Below are 21,493 nucleotides of genomic sequence, written 5' to 3'. Positions count from 1 at the left end.
CAGGTTCTCCACACAGGTGTCCCAACAGAAGCCCAGGCTGAGGCGTGTCCAGGCGCTGGTGGACTGCCGAGCCGTTTCTGCAGACAACTTGGCCTTCTACAAAGACGAGGTTATAGTGGTGATGGCTGCAGATGATCCGCACTGGTGGGTGAGTGGCTACCTGGCTGAGGTGTGAGCGTCCCTGCGTGAGCGGCCCCTCGCTCTGTGTCCCGGCTGAGGTGTGAGCGTCCCTGCGTGATCGGCCCCTCGCTCCGCGTCCCGGCTGAGGTGTGAGCGTCCCTGCGTGATCGGCCCCTCGTGCTTCTTTAGGTCTCACCCATTTTCCTTTCTCAGGTCGGGCACATTGAAGGTGACAAGTCACGCTCTGGATCCTTTCCTGTGAACTACGTGCTCAAACTGGCCGACTGACCCTAAGGGGACCCTGCCCGCCCTCCCCCACCCACCCAAACCTTTCTGACCCTCGTCAGTGGAGAAGATGGTTTGTGTATCTGTAGACAAACAGATGCCAGCAGGTGCCTCCATGTGTCCTGTGGAGGCTGGATTTGAATTGGATGACAGGGCAGGGATGTTCTACAAGTGGCTTCCTGTCAGGCAGCCCCTGCCACCTGGGTCTTGCTGCCCCTTGAGTTCCTACCAAACCAAGAGACTGTGGATCTTGTGGGTGTCACTGGGATGTCATCCCATCTCAGCATGTCACCGTCATTCAAAATGTGCCAGACTGGAGTGACCTGAACACAGCCAGGGCCCTGGACATGTAATTAGGAGCTGGGAGAGCGACGACTCCGCCTCTCTGATGGGGTTCAGTACTAAACATTATTAAATCACATGTCCCACAGGTGGCAGACTGGTGTTCAGTGCATCTGCCTGGGCGACCCTCATGTGTTTTACCGGGGAGGGGGGTGTGTAGGTAAAGAATCACACGTTTAAACGCATTCTGATGTTTACTTGCTTGCTAGTTTTCTGAAGCAAAGCAGACCTGTACCCCCTCCTGCCTTAGGATGGCAGCAGTGAGCTGTAGCCCTGTGCTCTGTAGCTGCCTATCTTTACACTATTACCGTTAGTCGGCTGACTGGTATTTCCACATACCAGAATTGCTGGTGTGGTTTACTATGATTCACCCAGTTCACTTTGCAGGAGGGACCTGTGTGATGTTTGTACTGAGAGTGTGTTAAATGTAAGTGCCGGGCCTGCAGAATGTCCTGTTTTTGCCCGAACCTGGTTGTTAATATTTAAAGAGTCAGATGTTTGGCCATTTGGCTCCGGCCTTCCAGATCCCCTTCCTCAGATCCACCTGCCTCGTTTTTCCTAATGCCGGTAAAGCAGGAATTTCTGTATTAACTGCCAATGAGTTTTGTTGTGCATTAGTGAAATCGTGGTGGAACATAGGAACAGGAGATTAATAAAAGGTGTTTTTAACCTGGGCTCCTCACCACCTGACCATGTATTAAGGGGAGAATACAGAGTTTCCCTCCTCTGTCTGTGTGTTTGGGTACGATTTTTTTTAATGCTGAATCATGTACTTGGATCTTGTGGTGTTAGTTAATATTTTATTAAGCCTCGGTAAAATAAAATAACCCATCATGAAGCCAACCTCTCAGCTTGGTGAGCTGTCATTAAAAACCTTAATGCCTCTGAGTTGTGCTTCTGGACCGGCCGGTGCCATGCATGTGGCATCCCTGGAATGCTGTTCCGTTATTCTCATAGTCATTCCCGTGTTCCACTTTCAGCGAATCGCTCCCACCGTGCTGTGTTTTGTGCAAATATATGATTCACTAGATGGTCTCAAAACAAAAATGACCTTTAGAAATCTTAGACGTATGTAAAGGTCCTGTTGGCATGCTTTCTCGTCCCGCAAAGCACTCTGGGACGGTGGCTCGCCTTGACCCCCTGGAGCCCGACGCTTTCTGTCCTTAGACGTCATGCCCTTGAGGAGGACGCTATCTGCCAGTTTGCATGGCTTCATTCATGCCGTACATGTGTACACGGCACTAACGTGTACATGGGTAGTGTGCGTTTCCCCCAATCCGGCAGGGTCATACTGTACCTGCTCTGCATGCCTGCTGGTTTTCAGCAGAAATGACGCTTGTGCCTCATTTTGGGAAAGACATGCATCTTGGTGACAGTATGATAATACACTAAGAAATGTCTTTTCATAATACAGTCGGCCTCAGTTGCAACATTCCCCATCGCGGTTTCCATACACTGCGAGGTCTGCATAAGTAATGGGAGCTGTTGGGAGCTCTGTGCAGATGACACGCCCGAGGTTTAGCACTGTACTCTTACATGAGTAGAGTATAAACCGCGCCAGGTGTGTCTGCACCAGTCTCTCTTGGTATCTCGCACTGACCTCTGTATTTTGCATTTTTCCTCTGTTTCGTGCTGCTCACTTGCCAATGGGACCAAAAAAATTTCTGCAGTGTTTTCAGACTCTACCCCCTGCCGTGTGTATTGACTGTAATGATATTTTAGCATGAGAGAGATTCAAAATGTGATATTTTAGTTTTTATGCTCCCTGTTCCCCATCCCTCCATCAGCTGACTTTCCCATGGGGCTGTGGAGGACCCCAAACTCCAGGGCTGACGTACGTTGGATATCTTTGGAGGTTCACACCAACTCCAGAACGCCAACTCAAGTGCGTACATTTCGCAAATTTGCTTTTTCAAGTGGGGAAATCTAAAATACCTAAGGAATGTACTTTTAAATAGTTCATAAATATTTGCTACAAAAACTGTAAACGGTGTGACCTCTTGAGAGATTGGTCTGTTTAAATTTAAGCATGACTGGAAGTCGCAGAGCAATGAAAACGCGTGGAAAATTGTGCTATTTCTCAAATTTATTTCTGAGTACAATCTTGTCTGTACATTTAAAAACAGCCGAAACAGCAAAAGTGACATTCATTCATTACTCGGCAGTCCCATGACACCAATCTAGGAAGGGAGATGGGCGTCTGTTACCCCCCCACCCCCAGGGAAGGCAGCAGCAGCACCCCTGTCCAGAGGTACTTGCCTCCGCACCACTAGAGGGCTCTGAATTAAAAGCCTTTACCAAATCACGTCTGTTTGGCTTCTCACCCCACACTGTCATCTCTACAGCTGGGCTGCTGTGTTGAGGAACATGCTCCAGCTGGTATTTGGGTCAGCCAGAATGTTCAGGGTTTGGGCTGTTTGAAGGTGGATTACAGGGATGTGCAAGTCCAATTGGCCCAGACTCAACTGTGGAAAAGGCTGTGAAGCCCAGTGACACTGAGCCCCTCAGAGGCCACAGACGCACAAGAATCCGACAAGCTTGGCCTGGATGCCCCCAGGGGTCATACAGACAGTGAACGGGGTGAGTATCCCTGTGTCGCCTCTTTGGGGTCCGGAAATCAGTGGCACCTGCACGACGGAGAGACATGCTGCTTTTAAACTGTGTATAAGCGCTAAGTAAAAATTGATGGGGCAGTTGCTGCCTGACAAACAGCAACACCGAATTACATTCAGTTAGTACCACATGTCTGATTTGGAAAAGCCGTGCAGCCCCTGCGGACAGCGCCATCTCTGGACAGGACAGGGGTGCGTGGCCGGCTGGCTGAGGCTGATCGATGCGGAGATCCATTCCTGCTCTGCCACCGGCTCGACAGACAGATCAAATGCTTGATATTTCACGTTAGAAACACATTCACGTACATTCAAATTGCTTGTGAGTCAAGAGGTCTTTGGGTAAAAATCTGCGTGTTTGTGTGCGTGCGAAACCGCGGATGAAGCGGAGGGAGGCTGGTGACGCCCCCAGGCGGCCTGGACCCGGAGCCCTGGCTTCTCGCTGCTATGTAAGCAAATGACTGTCCCACAACTACCCTTATAAGCGTAGTTTAAGAACTCTCAGACGGAAAACAGAAGCATTTAATCCTTGCGTGATTTTGCTCGCAGTCTTCCAAAGGAAAGGAGACGTCCGGAAGTGTATACTGTATATATCTAAGCTTTAGCCCTTGCGTTTGAACCTTCAAACGACCTAATAAAAACAGGGACGCGATACGGCTGTTAACTACGTGTAAATGAGCAGCTTTAAACTGCAGAGCAAGCAGCACATCTCGGCGTTTATGTCTGCGCGTCTCCTACCGACCACGGAGCACCGCACTGCACTAATAAAGCTGTAACGTCTCTCTCCATTTAGCAGACTTATCCAAAGTAGCCTCCATAAAGTTTAGACAATATAAGGCAGTATCGTATTTATATTACACAGAGCACCCGACCCGAGTGAAACCAGCGCGAACAAACTCAAAACTGTCAGAAATAATCCGTTTTATCGGTGGCTGGTGTGCAGTGCAGTACTATATTAGAGGCGGCTGGATAGAAGCGGGACCCACAGAAGAGTCCAGGCAGCATAAAATGCAGCTTAAATAAGCATTTAAAAGCGTTCACCCATTCCAGTTAATCTCCTACTTAAAAGTAACTTCTAGGCAGTTACATTTTCATGTTTACATGAAGCATAAACTGTAGCAGATTCTTAAGTTTAAAATTTAGTGACGGTACAGATAAATATGAGTAATACCTAAGAAGCATCACAGCGTTGTGTTTAAGCAGGATCCTGAAAACGGGGGGGTATAAGGCTCCACGGAGCTGTATGTGTCGGGGTATGGGGGAGTTTGGGCTGCTGTCCACTTGTCTCTGTCATAATGGAGCAGTCCGCACTGCAATGCATCCCCGAAACCGCTGTTTTAAGCACCCGAGTCCTGCAGAAACTGAACATCCCCCCTACATGCTATTTCTGGAAAGGGGCCATTTAGCCTTCTGGGACGGAGATCGGAGGGGGGTGGTGCAAACACATGCTGCACGCAGACTGTCTTCACGCAGATGTTCAAAGGGCGATGGTTACCAGCGTCTCCTCCCACACAACATTAAAAGCATCTATTGCACTCCTGTCCAGAAACTCCAGTCATCACTTTTTTAAAATAATCTGACAGGCAGAGTATTAATGCAGTGTTAATACTTCACTGAACCTCTAAAGGACTCCAGGATATTGGTCAAGGAAGCTGGTTACAAAATCCCTGCAAGAAAATGGACAGCAATGCCCCCCCCCCCCCCCATATTTCGGTAACCGATACCCAAAACTAGAACGGCTGCCTCCCATGACCATTACCCATCATGCAGTGTTCAGGGAGCTGTCTGCAATGGAGAATAAAACAAGCAAACCTCCCTGAAGAAAGTGAGAAGCTTCTACAGTCTACAGTTCAGTGTTTCCAAATGCAGAGCACTCCACCCCCACCCCCCCAGAGAAGACACTCACTGAGGGAGGTGCCTGCAGTCGCCACGGAGATGAGTAACACGGGCATGTTGTCTTGACGATGGAGTCCACCCCCCCCTGCTGTGACCTTGTCGTTGCCGTTTCTCTCCCATGTTTATGTAACCGTACAGCCGAACTTGCCAGCACTGAGTCACCGTGCGGGGGAGAGCAGGGGGGCGTTGGGCTCCATGCTGGTCAGTACATGGTACAGCTGCAGTTACCTGGAGACCTGCGTCGTCCGGGAGACCAGCGGGGATTATCCAAAAGCTGGAGGATTCAGACGCATGTTTTCCGCATTGTGTAAGTCAGCAGCGAGGAGTCACCTGAGATTACACGACCAGCCAGAGGAAGAGACAGAGAGACGCATGGTAAAACATCCACGAGAAGGTAGAGCGTCCCCCTCAGGAAGGCAGGTGGCTTGCAGCGGGGCTGTGGGGGTCGCCTTTCCCTACTTGAGCTTGACCCGCCAGGGCAGACATGTGCGGAGACCCAACATGGAGGAGAACACGATGGAGGCCCGGCGGCCCTTGAAGCGCAGGCCCTTTTTCAGGCGCTGACCGTTCTCTGCAGCGTAGAGCTCCCCCTGCTGGGCGGAGCTGGTGATGCGGGCCACCAGCTCACCGTGCGCCACCGCCTCCTGCTCGGAGCGCACGAACACATCGCGTAGCTCCTCCAACCGGCCCTCCATCTCACGGATGACACGCTGGCGCTCCTCCACCTCCAGGAGGCGCCGCCGCGCCGCCTCAAACTCCATGCTGGAGCTCGGCGTCACCAGGCGCGAGGATGGGGCCGTAGCGGCGGCCGAGGCAGGTTCCGAGGCGGCCTGGGGGTTTGCCCGCCGAAAGTCCCCCATGGAGATGGAGCGCCGAGAGGACTGGGGCAGCGGCAGAGAGGTGGGCCCCGGCTCCGCAGCCTCCACTGGGCTCTGTGCGTCTACGTCTTCATCTGCCTCATGCTGGAGCCCCTTCATGGCTGCCTGCTGCCGTACCTTCGCCTCGTTCTGCTCCCTCTCCGCTGCTCCATTCATTAATAAGGGCCCGCACACCACGGCACATGCCATTGGATGCTGGGCTGTGACCACAGTGCATTCTAATTGGCTGATGGCTCAGCCTGTCTAAAATGGTCTCTGTCCCTCCCCCTCCTCTCTTTTTTTTCTCTCTCCCTCCCTCCGTGATACTGCATCCCAAAAAAGGATAAAACCTACTGAATGACACCCCCAGCCAGTCTCCTATCTGCCGTTAGTCACACTTGTCCCATTACCTTGATTTCTGCATTGAAAACCCCCGCCCCCCTCTGCACCGAAGTCCCTCTCTCTGCTCCACTCGTCGCCCATAGCAACAGTCATGACATCAGCGGTTCTGCATAGGGGTGGACGTGCAGATGACTCCCTCCCTCCCTCCATCTTCTAAGACACAGACTTGATGAAAGCTCTGCTTGCCGTCACATTCTGAAGAGGCGTGTCCCACAAAAAAAAGCCCCCCCACCCAGCTAATAACAGCAGAGCAGGGGTCAGTAGTGTCTCCTGCTGTTGCATAAGCAGGCAGCTATCCATACTGGGGGGGGACCTGCTAGAAGCACCTTCACGTTTGCTCGCAAGCAGAGGCCAGCAGGGGGCAGGGCGGGGTGTGCAGCAGAAACTGCACCGATGCACTGCAGACGTGCCAAGTGCCCAGTGTGGAATCGCGTTGCATTTCACTTGCTGTGCTGCAATCAGGCAGACAGGGACATTCCTCCAAATTCCAGCTTTGGTCTCCACACTCTTATGGTGTTGCTCCTTCCCCCACCAATCTTTGCACTGCTTGCCCACGCTACCACCCAGTGGACTAACTGCAAAGGGGCATAATGTTGTGTCTCTCTATGCTCCTGTAAATGCATTTCTTCTAAAAGCTTTGATCTTTGGGGAGTGGTGAGCTCTAATGCAGCGTGGGGGCAGCTTTCCCCATTACATCAGTGTACTCGCCTGGGGGGGAGCCTCTTACTGTGGACTCAGGCCTTCAGAGCAGCTGAGCAAGCAGCATACACTACACACTGCTGCAAACCCAAATAGGCTGAATAAAAAGCCGTATGGACACCCCCGAAGCTGGCAGACAGAAGAGTGCCATCACAGGCTGAAGACAGGAACAGGAAGGCTGCCAGAACACATTTCTGAACCGCAGAAGACAGAACTTGAGCCACTCTCTGGCACAGCGCCCCCCACAGGTGTCACACTGCTTATGTTGTGAGCAATGGCCCACGTCCACGAAACATGACATCATTGGCCAATTTCCCTGTAGCAGGCAGGGCTTGCAGGGGACAGCAGAGCGTGACGGGGCCGCAGGGAGGCTAACATTTCAGCGTGCAGTGTGACCGTGCTGCAGAGAGGCTAACACACAAATGTGCAGTGTATGATTATGCCACAGAAAGGCTAACATATGAGCCTGCAGTGTGACTGTCCTGCTGAGAGGCTGACGCATGATCATGCAGTGTGATCGTGCCGCAGAGAGGCTAACATATGAGCGTGCGGTGTGACCGTGCCGCAGAGAGGCTAACATTTGAGCGTGCAGTGTGACCGTGCCGCAGAGAGGCTAACGTTTGAGCGTGCGGTGTGACCGTGCCGCAGAGAGGCTAGCATTTGAGCGTGCGGTGTGACCGTGCAGCAGAGAGGCTAACATTTGAGCGTGCGGTGTGACCGTGCCGCAGAGAGGCTAACATTTGAGCGTGCGGTGTGACCGTGCAGCAGAGAGGCTAACATTTGAGCGTGCGGTGTGACCGTGCCGCAGAGAGGCTAACATTTGAGCGTCCGGTGTGACCGTGCCGCAGAGAGGCTAACATTTGAGCGTGCGGTGTGACCGTGCAGCAGAGAGGCTAACATTTGAGCGTGCGGTGTGACCGTGCAGCAGAGAGGCTAACATTTGAGCGTGCAGTGTGACTGTGCCACAGAGAGGCTAACATTTGAGCGTGCAGTGTGACTGTGCAGCAGAGAGGCTAACATTTGAGCGTGCAGTGTGACCTTGCCGCAGAGAGGCTAACATTTGAGCATGCGGTGTGACCGTGCCGCAGAGAGGCTAACATTTGAGCATGCAGTGTGACTGTGCCACAGAGAGGCTAACATTTGAGCGTGCAGTGTGACTGTGCAGCAGAGAGGCTAACATTTGAGCGTGTGGTGTGACCGTGCCGCAGAGAGGCTAACATATGACCGTGTGGTGTGACCGTGCCGCAGAGAGGCTAACATTTGAACGTGTGGTGTGACCGTGCCGCAGAGAGGCTAGCATTTGAGCGTGCAGTGTGACCGTGCCGCAGAGAGGCTAACATTTGAGCATGCAGTGTGACTGTGCCACAGAGAGGCTAACATTTGAGCGTGCAGTGTGACTGTGCAGCAGAGAGGCTAACATTTGAGCGTGCGGTGTGACCGTGCCGCAGAGAGGCTAACATTTGAGCTTGCAGTGTGACTTTCACTGTGTTGCAGGGAGGCTAACATTTCAGCATGTAGTGTGACCGTGACCATGCTGCAGAGATGGTAACACATGATCGTGCAATGTGACTGTGACCGTGTCGCAGAGTGGCTAACATATGAGCGTGCAGTGTGACTGTGCCGCTGAATGGCTAGCATTTGAGCGTGCGGTGTGACTTTCACTGTGTTGCAGGGAAGCTAACATTTCAGCATGTAGTGTGACCGTGACCGTGCCACAGGGAGGGTAACATGAGCGTGCAGTGTGACTGTGACTGTCTTTCAGGGAGGTTAACATTTCAGCATGTAGTGTGTGCACACATAAGTGTGCAATGTGACCGTGCAGCAGAGAGGCTAACATTTGAGCGTGCAGTGTGACCGTGCAGCAGAGAGGCTAACATCTGAGCATGCAGTATGACTGTGCAGTAGAGAGGCTAACATTTGAGCGTGCAGTGTGACTGTGCCAGAGAGAGATGCACAATAGTGGAGAAAGGTGGTCTCTAGCTTCTGTTGTATGTGTGTGAGATGCTGTAGCAGAGATGGCACGTTCCGGCTCTATGTGTGCATGAACTGTGGGTGTGCTTACAGACCGCACCATGGGAGAGTGCCCTTACCCTCACCTGCCCCCAGGGTACAGTCCAGTGGAGAGTGGACATGCTGACACACTCTTGCTCTCCATCCCATTCGTGTAGACCTGCTGCCAGGGCAGTGATGCTGGGCCCATGGGCTTGAGGGCAGCTTTGGGTTACGATCGATTTCCCGTGAATCTTTGATGTGCCAGAGTCTTGCCGGCATCAGGCAGGCCTGGAAGCCATCGAGCCGCCCGTCATGTCCAGGAGAACGGCTCGAAAAGCAGGTGGAGCCAAGTCAGACGAGAATGAGAAGCAGCCATGGGCAGACAGGCGGGGGCCGGGCTGCGTTTGAGAAGCAGCATGACATGTTCAGCAGTGCCCTCGACAGTGTGGGGGATGTACGCAAGGTGGCCATGTGTGTGGGGTGGGGGGTGTGGACAGTCATCCATAAGAGCAGCACAATCACGCTAACGGCCCTCAGCTTGGCCTTAGTGATGCCCCAGAAGCCATATAGCTTTGCAGCGATTAAGGTCGTGGAAATGATATGTGATGGATTAGAGCAGCAGATTACACCAGAACATCCCTGCATAAATCGAATGCATCAGCCTTAGAACAGGGGTCATATTTCCTGCCCAGTGGAACATGGGGGGAGGGGGGCGCTTGGTTCTGCCTCACACTTCTTGTTACCCTGGATCTCACAGAGCAGTGTCACCATGGTGACCCCCGCACAGGACACTGCCGCTCGATTCAGATTCTCCTGATGAAGGACTTTATTGCATTTTATTCAGATGGGGTTTGAGGCAGTAAGGCAGACCAGCGTTTGCTATTTCATACCAGCAAAAGCTCATGGGACACAGGCTCAGAGCTCAGTAAGATTAGCAAGGTGGATGCAGAGCGGTTTAAAGGAGCCCCGTCCTTTACAGCAGACAGATGTGGGAACCAGACCAGCTGGCGGAGGATGCGATGACAACTTACCTTCTAATCACAAATTAAATTCAGCATCTCAGGAAGCACAAGGCCGCCAAACTGCTTTTTGAATGTGAAGCTGACAGCCACCACTGAATTTCCAATTACATGAAGCTGATGAGAATGAGGAGATTCTGTCCCTCAACATCAGTCCTGTAGGGGGGGCTACATCGCTATGCTCTTCCTCCGAGGACCCCCCCCCACTTCACAGCAAAAGCCCACATTAAGCAGTTTCTTCATCATCATCATCATCATCCTCCCCCAGCTTGTAGTGCTAAGGATCTAGAGGAAACAGCCGCCTTCAGGAAAAGGCAGGAACAGAAAGGATAAGGAGACACTGAAAGAGTAGAGGACCATTTATTGGAGAGACTCTTCAAGGCAACCAGCAGTCCCCTCAAAGCTAGGGGGCGACAGCGAGCCTCGGCCAGTGCATCCCTGATTCACAATGAACACAGAACAGGGGAAGACCCTGGGCTGATCTGACGGGACATAGAAAAGGCTGGAGAGCTGGGAGTGAGAGCAGGCTCTGCCCACACAGGGAGGGGGAGCGATACAAAACAGTCAGAGACTGAGAATGTTCAAAGATCAGAAGAAACTGGACAAAACAGAAGAAAACAGCGGGGGGGGGGGCAGGGGCCACTTCCACAAGTACCTGTTCAATCCCACTTACATCTACCGGCCTCCTGTTGGCTAATATACATTTTTAATAAAGGGCAATCGCTAAGGACACAGAGCGGGACTTCTGATTGGCTAATGCGCTGTCCGTGTGTGACATCATCTGCCCACCGCCACCACTGGACAAGGTTTCACTTCCAATGTCTAAATCAAATGAAATTTAAGCGCAGAGCCAGTAGGCCAGCTTCCAAATCACTCGCATGCCGATTCATGGATTTATTGTTTATTATCCATAGGGTGGAGGATGTCAAAGTGCTCAATGTAACCCCAGTGAGAGCCAGAACAGCAGCTTGAGCCCTCCACAGGAGCCAGCATGCTGCAGCGGAAAACCCATTTCAAAATAAAAGTCCCGACAGACAGCATTTGGTGAACCCAAGAAACACCCAAAAGCATAAGCCAAGGGCCCAGTACAGCATCACCCTGGTGACCCCAGCCAGCTGCCCATCGTTGACATGTGTGAAGTGGAAGAAAGGGGCCGTTACGTCACATCACGTCATGCCGCAAGGGGTCGACAGTGTCTGAGGTCTCACTGCACCGGGGACTCTAGGACAACTACCTGGCATCACATGTACAGCAGATATACTGTGTCTGTGTGTGTGTGTGTGTGTGTGTGTGTATATATATATTCCAATGTGTAAAGAGGGAGAACGGACAAAAAACACAGTGACGGAGGGCAGCGACAGCAGCGCTGAGGGACACACAGTCAGAGGGGAGTTCACAGGAGTGTCTCTGTCCTGCAGGGCGGCCAGCTGTCTGACACACCGCCCCCCCAGATCCTGAGCAGCGCCTCCCACACAGCAGCCATCAGGCCGGTCCGTGGCCCGGATGCCAGCCGGCTGGGGCCTATAGGGACGTGGACGGCAGCTTCTTCACTCGTCGCTGTGCCAGGATGGATGACTCGATGGGTTTCAGCTGGGGCGTGGGCACTGAGCTCTTCAGGGCTGAGTAGGTGGCAGCCATGGCGCCCTACGCAGGACACAAGGGGAAAGCGGGGGCCTGAGTGCGGGGAAATGGGTGGGGTGGGTCAGGGCTGGGGAGTGCAGGATGAGCAGGGGCCTGAGTGCAAGGCAGCTGGGGCTGGGGAAAGGAAGGGAAAGGGGGGGCCTGAGATCGGGGCGGCCGGGCCTGGGGAGTGCAGGGCGAGCAGGGGCCCGAGTATAGGGGCAGGCCGGCTGGGGAGCAGAAGGGGACAGCAGAAGGGGCCTGAGTATAGGGGCAGGCCGGCTGGGGAGCAGAAGGTGCCTGAGTATAGGGGCAGGCCGGCTGGGCAGCAGATGGGGCCTGAGTATAGGGGCAGGCCGGCTGGGGAGCAGAAGGGGACAGCAGAAGGGGCCTGAGTATAGGGGCAGGCCGGCTGGGGAGCAGAAGGGGCCTGAGTATAGGGGCAGGCCGGCTGGGGAGCAGAAGGGGCCTGAGTATAGGGGCAGGCCGGCTGGGGAGCAGAAGGGGCCTGAGTATAGGGGCAGGCCGGCTGGGGAGCAGAAGGGGCCTGAGTATAGGGGCAGGCCGGCTGGGGAGCAGAAGGGGCCTGAGTATAGGGGCAGGCCGGCTGGGAAGCGCCGGGCGAGCGGTACCTTAACGAGCTGGGCGTCCTGATGCTGTAGCTGGCTGTTGGGAAGCTTGTCTCGCTGGACCATCCAAGGGTGCTTTAGAACCTGCCGAGCCGTGAGTCGCTTATGCGGGTCGACGTGCAGCATCTTGGACACCAAGTCCTGGGGGGGCACACAGATGAATGCATGAACATGTGTGCAAAATACATGTCACACAAATGGTGCGTAGCGCCTCCCACAGGCTGACGTCAGTCCACCTTGGCAGCGTCCGACACGAAGTCCCAGTTGCCGCCCTGCAGCGTGAAGTGGCCGTTCCCGATGCGGCTGAGGATCTCATCAGGCGTGTCCTCGGGCCCGTTGGCAAACGGGGTGAAGCTGGATCGTGAAGGGTGGAGAGGGCTTAGCGAATCTCGCGCACTACACCCACCCCGCCCCCCAGGCCCCTCTACTCACCCAGCCAGCATGGTGTAGAGCAGAACGCCCAGACTCCACACGTCACAGCCCTCATCATAACCCTGCCGCTTCAGCACCTGCGTTGCATTCACATGAGAACCATCAATGGATATCAGCTGGAACTCCCCGGGAGCTGCACCCCGCCCCCCAGGAACCACGCCCCCACACTCACCTCAGGGGCGACAAAGTTGGCAGTGTAGCAGGGAGTCATGAGGAGGCCGTTGTCGGCACGCAGCTGCTTGGCGAACCCAAAGTCACAGATACGGAGCGATTCTGCGTTCCCGGACTCGTCCACGTAGAGGATGTTGCTGGGTTTCAGGTCTCGGTGAACCACCTGGGGGTGCAGGACACGTGCATGTCCAGCATGGCTCTGAGGGCTGCGTGCGGCCTGTCGGAGTAGCGGATAGTGGCCTCACCCCCTGCATGTGCAGGTACTCCACGGTCTTGGTGATGGTATAGAGCACAGCGCTGGCCTCGCGCTCCGAGAAGAGCTTCTGCTTCAGGATGCGGTCGAGCAGCTCTCCCCCACGCATCAGCTCCGTCACCAGGTACACCTGCTTCCCGCTGTCATACACCTGTGGGCCAGGAGGGGATGGCTGCTAAGCTGATAGTGGGTGGAAGGTAGGGGCCCCTCTGCATGGGAGGCACAAACTCACATCCTTCAGGGTGATGATGTTGGGGTGCTGTCCGTATCGCAACAAGATCTCTATCTCCTCTGTCGGGTCGGTCTTGGTCTTATCAATGACCTGGTGCACAGGAGCACAAGGATATGAGCATGCAGCCACAGAGCATGTGCAGTACTGTGCGGGATGGGGGGGGGCGACACCTTGACTGCGTATTCCGTGTTGGTGGCCTTGTGCACGCAGCGCTTGCACACAGAGTAGGAGCCCATCCCGATGTCCTCCTTCAGGATGTAACCATCGTTGAACAGGATGTTCTTCCCGTGCAGCTGCTGTACAACAAACCGACAGGGTCATGGATAAGCATCTCCCTCTGGTGGCCACATGCGGAATGTCATCACCCATCACTTCTGCAGACAGGTGGAGACACAGACTGGGGGGACGGACCTGCACCACCGGATGCGGGGGGGCCGGCACCACCTCCTGCTTGGTCTCGTCATCCAGCAGCACTGTGGCCACGAAACTGAATCCCCGGAAGAGCTGGTGCGCGCCGGCACTGGGGGGGACACCAGGGGAGTCTGTGCAGGGAGCGGGGAGGCCGTGTGAGTCAGGACACAGGATGCCACACCATTCGCCCCCCCACACCCTGCTGTGGGGTGTCATACGCCCCCCCACACCCTGCTTCGGGGTGTCATACGCCCCCCCCACACCCTGCTTCGGGGTGTCATACGCCCCCCCACACCCTGCTTCGGGGTGTCATACGCCCCCCCACCTTTAGGTGTGCGGGACGTGAACTCCGTGTCGAAGTAGAAGGTGTCATCGGGTCGGGCCACAGCCGGCTTGAAGGGGGGCTTGATTTCCCGCCGGAAGAGTTTCTGAAAGGGGGAGTGTTAACCTCTATAAAGGAACCAGCCCCCCCCCCCCAACTCACCCCATGCCCTGCACAAACTCACGTTCCAGTCAATAGTGGAAAAGAAAGAGTGGCGTTTGATCTCCTCTGCGCCATCGGAGCCGGATCCTGTGAGGGACAGAGGGCAGTGACACGCCTGATGCCCCCCCAGCAGCTCTGCCCTCCCCCCAGGGATACGGTTAGGGCCTCTCACCCAGCCTGTTAGCGGGGTTCCTCTTGAACAGAGCCCTGAGCAGGGACTGCGCCTCCGAGCTGAGGAACTGCGGCATGCCCAGCTTGGCCCTGGAAGCAGACAGACGCATTCAGGAGGCTGCCTGGGGGTGGGGCTTACAAGGGAACTGCCCCCATGCAGGCACCCCCCTGAGCAGGTGACAGGTACAGCAGCACACATGGGTTTGGATGGGTTACCCAGCTGTGAAGGAAGTCATGGTGAGCGGGGGGGCTTACTTGAGGATGAGGTTCATGGTTTCTTTTCGGTCTTTGCCTTGAAAGGGTAGCGATCCAGTGAGCATCTCGAACTGAAAGCGGACAGAGAGACGCGGATCAGTGACTCGGCAGGGAGAGGCCGTGTTCCCAGAAGGCTCCGCCCTGCGTGCATCCAAACCTACCATCAGTACCCCGAATGACCACCAGTCAGCGCTGTGGATGTGACCCTGGCGGTTCACCACCTCCGGCGCCATGTACTCCACTGTGCCGCAGAACGAATATGCCTTCTTCTCGTGGTCGATGGCCTCTTTGCACAGGCCAAAGTCTGATCAGGAAACATGTACACAGGCATTCTGTGACCATGGCTAAAAAAGCACCACAGGGCGGAAAAGGAAAGTCTGCAGCCATAGGCGTGAAACCACCAAACCCCAAGTTCAGCTTCGAACGGAGCAGCTGTGCCAAGAACAAGCTAACTGTGTGAGATGAGGACTCAGCGCTCAGGGGTGGGGACAAAGTGCCCCTACAGCTCGCATGCCCCCCCCTCACCTGTGAGCTTGATGTGCCCCTCCTCGTCCAGCAGGATGCTGGAACAGACAAAGCAGAGACCGCATCAAAGACATGCATGCTAGCCGCTCCCACAACCCACCTACAGGCACACACTCACTTCTCGGGCTTCAGGTCCCTGTAGATGATCCCCAGCCCGTGTAAGTGATCCAGGCCGAGGGCGAGTTCAGCTAGGTAGAACTTCACATCCTCTTCTGTGAACATCACCTCCTTGGACAGCCTGGTGAAGAGGTCCCCCCCCCCTGAGGAAGTCCAGGATAAGGTACAGTTTCCCTTCCGTCTGAAAGGCTGTGGAAGGAGCATGACAAAGGTCTGCGTGACACCTACAGCAGCAGTGCAGGGATGCAAGTTATTCATTTTGTCTGTTGGATGGTGCCTCTGTATCCATGTACAAGCACACAAACAAGCATGTGGACGACACGCCTCCCACCTCCAAGGGGTCAGAGGTCAGCTCACCATAATGCAGCTTTACGACGAAAGGGTGGTTGACGTCTGCCAGGATGTCCCTCTCCATCTTGGTCCTGACACGATCTCTGACTGCGTGGAGGAGTGTGGACAGACATCATGCTTGCGCTCACTGACAAAGGAACATGCTGCGCAGAAACGCAGCCAAACGCAGCACAGAATGCAGGCAGAGAGATGCACAGGCTATCAGCAGCTCTGCAGCATGGAGGCGGCCATCATCTCCCGCCTACCGGACCACCTCCCTTTCAGGTACCACCCATGCTGTTGTTTTCAGAGTACAAGTGGCACAGTGTGTGAAACAGCAGCCACTATGACCCCATGGGTTAATGTGGCTGGGGCACACACACATACATGCAGAGCTAACGCTGTTCCCACGATGGGGGGTGCTGGGTAAACGGAAAAGCAAAACCAGAACGAAAGTGAGACAAGGAGGGAGGAAAGGGAGGGGAACATCCACCCACGGAGGCAGGGGGTGAGGGGCAAGTGGCCAGAGGTGGGGGGTCAGGCGGCAGGGGCCGGGTTACCCTTCAGCGTGGCTTTCTTCAGCACCTTCATCGCATAGAGCTGATTGCTGTCCGGAGGCGTGATTTTCCTCACCAGGAACACCTGCGGCATGCAAACAGCTGAACACCCTCAAGGCAAATCTCATTTGTGGTGGTGGTGGGGGTGGGGGGGAGCGCACAAACACCCACCTTGCCGAAGGAGCCCTGGCCCAGCACCTTCAGCAGCTCGAACTGTGAGGGGTCGGCCCTCTCCGAGCCTTCCTTGACCACGTGCGTGATGTTGATCTCCTTGATGACATCGTCATCCTGTGGGAGGGGCAGAGGGGGACGTTAATGGCCCGTAAACATGCCAGAGTGCCGTTACGACCCCACTGAAGAGCAGCTAGCAGCTCGGGTCAAGATGGGATCTGCTGACCCCAGTGTAGCGTTAAACACAGAACAGTCTGCGTAAAACGAAAAACAGGAACTAGCCTGGTGGTGCGAGTACTGCGGGTGTGGTGAGGAAACACACTGGGCCGTGGGGGCGTGTGTGTTTGTGTGCGTGTCTTTGTGCATGTGTGTGCGCGCAGAGCTTCCGGACGATCATAGCCACAGAGGCCACAATAGCCCCCCCCCCCCCCCACAGGCTCTGACAAAGAGCTCAGACATGGGAAGGCTTTAAGAGTTGGAACAACACAGTTCTGTGAGAGACCAGCACCTTCAACTTCACTGTGACCCAAACCAACAAAAACACAGCAACTGAAGAGGATGGAGCTCAGGGATGCAGGCTGTTTGTATCGTGGCCACACACAAGCTGCTGTTTTCTGTAAGGAATGAACGAACACGCACACACTCCCACACACACGCACAGGAAACATGCATCTTTGCATACTTAAAACCGACGACTTCTGCGAAGCATGGATAGCCACTGCGGGTTCGGGTAATGCACACCAAACGGACCACACGGTGATGCAGGACCGCAACCGATGTCGATCTGTGTGTCTGGCATTAAGCGCACTGATATTTATGCATCCCAGTTAAGCAGAGAACGATGGGCTGGAGAGTCCCATTAAGGCACAGGTGAAGTAAATCCACCATGTAGACAGCTGGACGCACGGCGATAAAACAGGCCTCCTTCCTTGGTTTACGCAGCTGACGGGCTGCTGGAGCCGAGACCCTTAACGGCATTAGTACATTACAGCGGCTCTGAAACATGGCGGCCCATGATTACAAACACCAGCGGGGCAGCCGGCATCAGCCCTCAGAAAATGAGTGCTGCGCCTGGCATCCCCTGCAGGCCTAACGCCAGCAGAGCGCTGTCAGAGACAACCCCGTTACACGCACAGGTGAATGTCACCCAGAGCATTAGCACCTGCTGGATGGGTATGAGACGCACTCACCCAAAGTAACCACCATTCCAGCTGCGTCAAAGCTTAAACCAAAAAGGAACAGAACAGAAGAGACAAACCTCCCCACCACCAACCGTCATCCAGCACACTGGAGCCTCGGGGTCCGAGGGCTGCTCAGCAGCACAGGGGTCCGTTGGCAGGATAGGGCAGCCCCCTGCAGGTCTGCATCCCGCATCAAACACGCTAATGGTGTCGCCGCTCTTGGTGAATCTCCTGGACTTTAACTTCCTGAAGCTGAAGGGGCGCATGCGCTTCCAGGGAACTTTCCAGGGAACCTTCCAGGGCACCTTTTCCATGTCAGCCCACCCCCCCCCCAGCCCGAGTGGAGCCTGGAGGATCCCCCCAGCGTCCCGGAGAGAGAGAGACACGTCCTCAGAAGGCACTGGAGGGGACACCCAGGCAGGAAGGAAGCCTTCGTATGTATAGCACAGTACCGAAAGCCGCACAAGAACGAGGGAGGGGGAGGGGGGAAGAGCGAGAGAGAGAGAGCGAGAGAGAGAGGCCTAGACATCACCTTGTCTGTCCCACCTCCATCACCCTTGCTGACGGACCTTGCAGAACAGCACATGCAGCTACCCCGCCCCCCGGTCCTCTGACAGGCCCTAGTGCGAGTTTTGTCTGGTTTCTACCCCTAAGTGTTTTACCGCCACCCTCAACACTGCCCTGGCAGCAAGAGCGAGAATCTGAAAAACTCTTAACATCACTCCAGCCTGACTCTGCACTGCCCCACTCTGGCCACACACAGAAAGACACCCAACAAGATCCCACAACACATCTGCTGCTGAAGTCAAGCTGGACTCTCCCTGTTCAAGGTGCCACGGGCAACATCCGTCCCCCCACACACTGAACGACACACATACCCCACCTGCAATTTGACGCAAACCCCAAACGGCCATCTCATTACAGATGGACAGGACATCGGAACCAGGGGCCCGCAGGCGAGGGGTGGCCCTGCCAGGGCCCGCGGGCCAGAGCAGTGGGTGCGGCACAGATCATGGGAAGTGGCCGACTGCCTTCTTACCTTCACCTGTATGCGGGCAAAGTCCTTCTCTATCCAAGTAATGCGAGATTGATCCTGTGTGCAAATGGAGAGTTTGGGGTCAAGGCTGAGGTCAGGGAACCGCAGCGCCCCCCTCGGTCATCCAAATGTCAGCAGAGGCAGGCGAGCAAGCGGTTCCGCGCAGAAAGGGGTGGGGGTGCTCGAGGAACACAATAAGATTGCATCAGTGCTGCGGGTCAGCGGGAGCATGGCGGAAGCAGAAATGGGAGTGGCTGCATTCCTCGTTAACGGGGTACAGGATAAAGCCTAATTGACAGTAATATCCATTATGCCAACCGCATGGTCCCCCCCCCCCCCCACCTTAGCTCCTCTGGCAGCATCAAGAGGGATGGTACAACCGCCTCCTTGTCCTCCTTCCTCCTCTCAGAGCTTCTTAAGCAATTTCTGCAGCTTAGACTCACTTCCTTATTCGGTATCATGTCTCTGCGTTCCGTCAGACTCAGCCGACGGTGGGTGACACGGACACGCTCCGGCAAGGTGGCCCGTGCTCACACCCAGGACCAAACAGGCAGACAGCCCCCCCCCCCCCCCAAGAGGAAACCTGGAGCACAGGAACAGACTGAACATACACGTGTCACACTGTGGGACATGTGCATGGATTATGACAGACTGTGCAGAAGCACACACCTCCAAGCGCGATTAACCACAACCCCCCCTAAGGGGATTAAGAGTCTCTGCTAGAAGCGACCCTCTAAACCAAGTTAACCCTAAGCCTCTAAACCAAGTTAACGCTGCCCCCATCAGGGACAGGTCACATTCTGCTTCTTCATGTTTGTACATGTCCTCTTTGTACATCTCCATGACCCAACAAGCCCAGCAGAAGCAGCTCAACACCACCACCTCCCCCCCCTCCCCACTTGCCTCTGGCACATGGTGCCTGGTTCGGAATATCAGCCTCCACATTCCTGAGGAGCCCACGCGAGGGCAGTGGGCTGCCTGACGCAGACGCGGACACTGCCGAGTGCCGTCCAGCCAGAGGCGCCGCGCATGTCAGGGCAGAGAAGCGGAAACAGGGCCCGCTCCAGCACTTCCTGAGGAAACCACATTTCATGACATGGAGACACCACAGTCCATGGCAGACGCTAAAAGTGGCAGCCTCCCACCACCAGGGGGCCTCGTCATGCACCGAGACCATGTGGAGGGACGTCACACATACAGACAGGTGCCGAGGACGGTAGAGGCAACGCGTAATGCCCCTAACGAGCCGATTACGTGCCACCTCCGTCAGCGACCGCAGTCATGCAGCAGCCAGTGCTGCCATTCCTCAGGCAGACAGCAGGGAGCAGCAGCCACTCACATAAGAGGGCCAAAGCCTGCAGGAAGGAACGCACCAACCAAGTAAGGACATGTGGACAGCGAGACAAAGGCCTCGCGTTCAGCTGGGGGGAGGGGCCGACACGCAGACAAAGAGGTAGCAGGAAGGGGGTAGGGAGCAGGAATCTGACAAATTATAAACCTCAGCTTTTGTTCTTGGGGGCTACATACAGGCACAGATACACACACAGACACAGCCCCCCCACACACACCCTCCACAGCTCGAACGCAGCCAACCATCGACTGCAGGAGAGAGGGGCTGCTTGCGCTCCTGCTTGTGCTGACAGAACTCCAGCAGAGCTGCGTGTTGTATGGGGACAAAAACCGTGAGACAACCAATCAAAGGGAGGAACGGAGTAGTCAGCACCCACTTGTAAACTGCAGTAATGCAGGACAGATTTGACTAGATATTTATTAAATATTTACAGACATTCATCAGGATAAATTCTCGGATGCCAGCTTCAGCTCTGTGGATCCCAGGACAGAGTTGTTTCACCAGAGTTCCTCTACAGCCCATACCGCTGTCCCGGGAGAGACCGAGAACACGTGGGTGCGTGAAGCGGACGACCCAGGCTCCTAAAAATGGGCCGTGATGTCAGAGGCCAGAGACAGCCGGCATCCTGCATCCTTATCTCCAGTTACCCCCCAGAAAGCGGATCCCAGCACCCGGGACATTATTGCCCCAACTGCTACTCACAGTGAGATTCCCCCCCCCCCCCGACATCCTGTGCAACAGCCCCATGACACAGGTATGCGTTTGGGTAGAGTCGCCAGTCGCTCACGCCACCTCAATGGAGAGAGGCTCATTGATGAGCATGCAGGATTCCCCTGAATGGAGTGCGTACATGGCGGGTGCCGCAGTAACCATGGCGACCCGGCAGAGGCCGCAGGGAGCGGGAGACGCGGGCGAGGGGTGGGCGGGAGAGCGTGGGCGGCAGCGGGAGACGAGGATGGTGGAGTAGCAGAGACGAGGCCAGCAATAGCAAGGGGAGCTTCAGCAGTGCGCCCCACGGAGGTGACACACACACACGCACACACACACACACACACACACACACACACACACACACACACACACACAGCTCTGATTTTCCAGGCCCAGCCCATGAGCATGAGATCCCCCCCCCCCCCCCCCGGCAAATGGGGTTGGTCACCTGAAGCCAGAGCTGCAGGCGCTGGGGTGTGTGTGTGTGTGTGTGTGTGTGTGTGTGTGTGTGTGTGTGTGTGTGTGTGTGTCCGATTGCCAAATCTGCCACAAATGTGGGATGATGGGCAGAGAGCTGCATACGCAGGCCTCCGGACAGCCACATGGATGTCACGGGGCCGGTGGAGAAATCGTTC

The 21,493-nt window shown here is 55.3% G+C and overlaps 3 protein-coding genes across 9 annotated transcripts in view; 1 reads left to right on the top strand and 2 right to left on the bottom strand.

Moving 5' to 3' along the window:
* Positions 1–1,590, top strand: part of asap3 (ArfGAP with SH3 domain, ankyrin repeat and PH domain 3) — a 28,031-nt gene extending 26,441 nt beyond the window's left edge. For 2 of the 3 annotated variants that reach the window (XM_048975463.1, XM_048975461.1), the window contains exons 25-26: positions 17–148; positions 334–1,590. In XM_048975463.1, the coding sequence (XP_048831420.1) occupies positions 17–148; positions 334–408 (207 nt within the window). In that variant the 3' untranslated portion in view covers positions 409–1,590. The other variant, XM_048975462.1, reaches the window with a different exon arrangement.
* Positions 1,591–2,821: 1,231 nt separating this feature from the next.
* Positions 2,822–9,413, bottom strand: LOC125708006 (uncharacterized). Of its 5 annotated transcripts, none has more exons than XM_048975465.1 (2): positions 9,146–9,413; positions 2,822–8,248 (listed from the first exon to the last, which is right to left on the bottom strand). In XM_048975465.1, exon 2 carries the CDS (start codon positions 6,317–6,319, stop codon positions 5,708–5,710), a length of 612 nt encoding a protein of 203 aa, XP_048831422.1. In that variant the 5' UTR covers positions 6,320–8,248; positions 9,146–9,413; the 3' UTR covers positions 2,822–5,707. The 5 variants fall into 5 exon arrangements, with proteins under 5 accessions (XP_048831422.1, XP_048831425.1, XP_048831426.1 ...); XM_048975468.1 differs by lacking the exon at positions 9,146–9,413 and adding an exon at positions 8,529–8,994; XM_048975469.1 differs by lacking the exon at positions 9,146–9,413 and adding an exon at positions 8,569–8,994.
* Positions 9,414–10,565: 1,152 nt separating this feature from the next.
* On the bottom strand, positions 10,566–19,948 carry rps6ka1 (ribosomal protein S6 kinase a, polypeptide 1). Its single transcript, XM_048975464.1, is given in 22 exon segments — positions 10,566–11,865; positions 12,474–12,611; positions 12,707–12,824; positions 12,903–12,979; positions 13,075–13,236; positions 13,319–13,477; positions 13,559–13,648; positions 13,729–13,854; positions 13,970–14,100; positions 14,295–14,397; positions 14,476–14,540; positions 14,626–14,714; positions 14,880–14,950; positions 15,041–15,183; positions 15,405–15,442; positions 15,523–15,662; positions 15,664–15,710; positions 15,879–15,959; positions 16,412–16,493; positions 16,580–16,696; positions 18,800–18,853; positions 19,700–19,948. Coding segments are annotated over 22 exon segments (2,196 nt in total). The 5' UTR covers positions 19,742–19,948; the 3' UTR covers positions 10,566–11,742.
* Positions 19,949–21,493: the final 1,545 nt, after the last annotated feature.

Source organism: Brienomyrus brachyistius, chromosome 14 (assembly GCF_023856365.1).
Source record: "Brienomyrus brachyistius isolate T26 chromosome 14, BBRACH_0.4, whole genome shotgun sequence".
Lineage (NCBI taxonomy): Eukaryota > Metazoa > Chordata > Actinopteri > Osteoglossiformes > Mormyridae > Brienomyrus > Brienomyrus brachyistius.
The sequence above is the reverse complement of the archived record's forward strand: the minus strand, read 5'-3'. Positions and strand labels throughout refer to the sequence as shown.

What these genes read in the sequence shown, in the direction of transcription:
- LOC125708006 (XM_048975465.1), bottom strand. Translation starts at nt 6,319, where the DNA reads ATGGCATGTGCCGTGGTGTGCGGGCCCTTATTAATGAATGGAGCAGCG.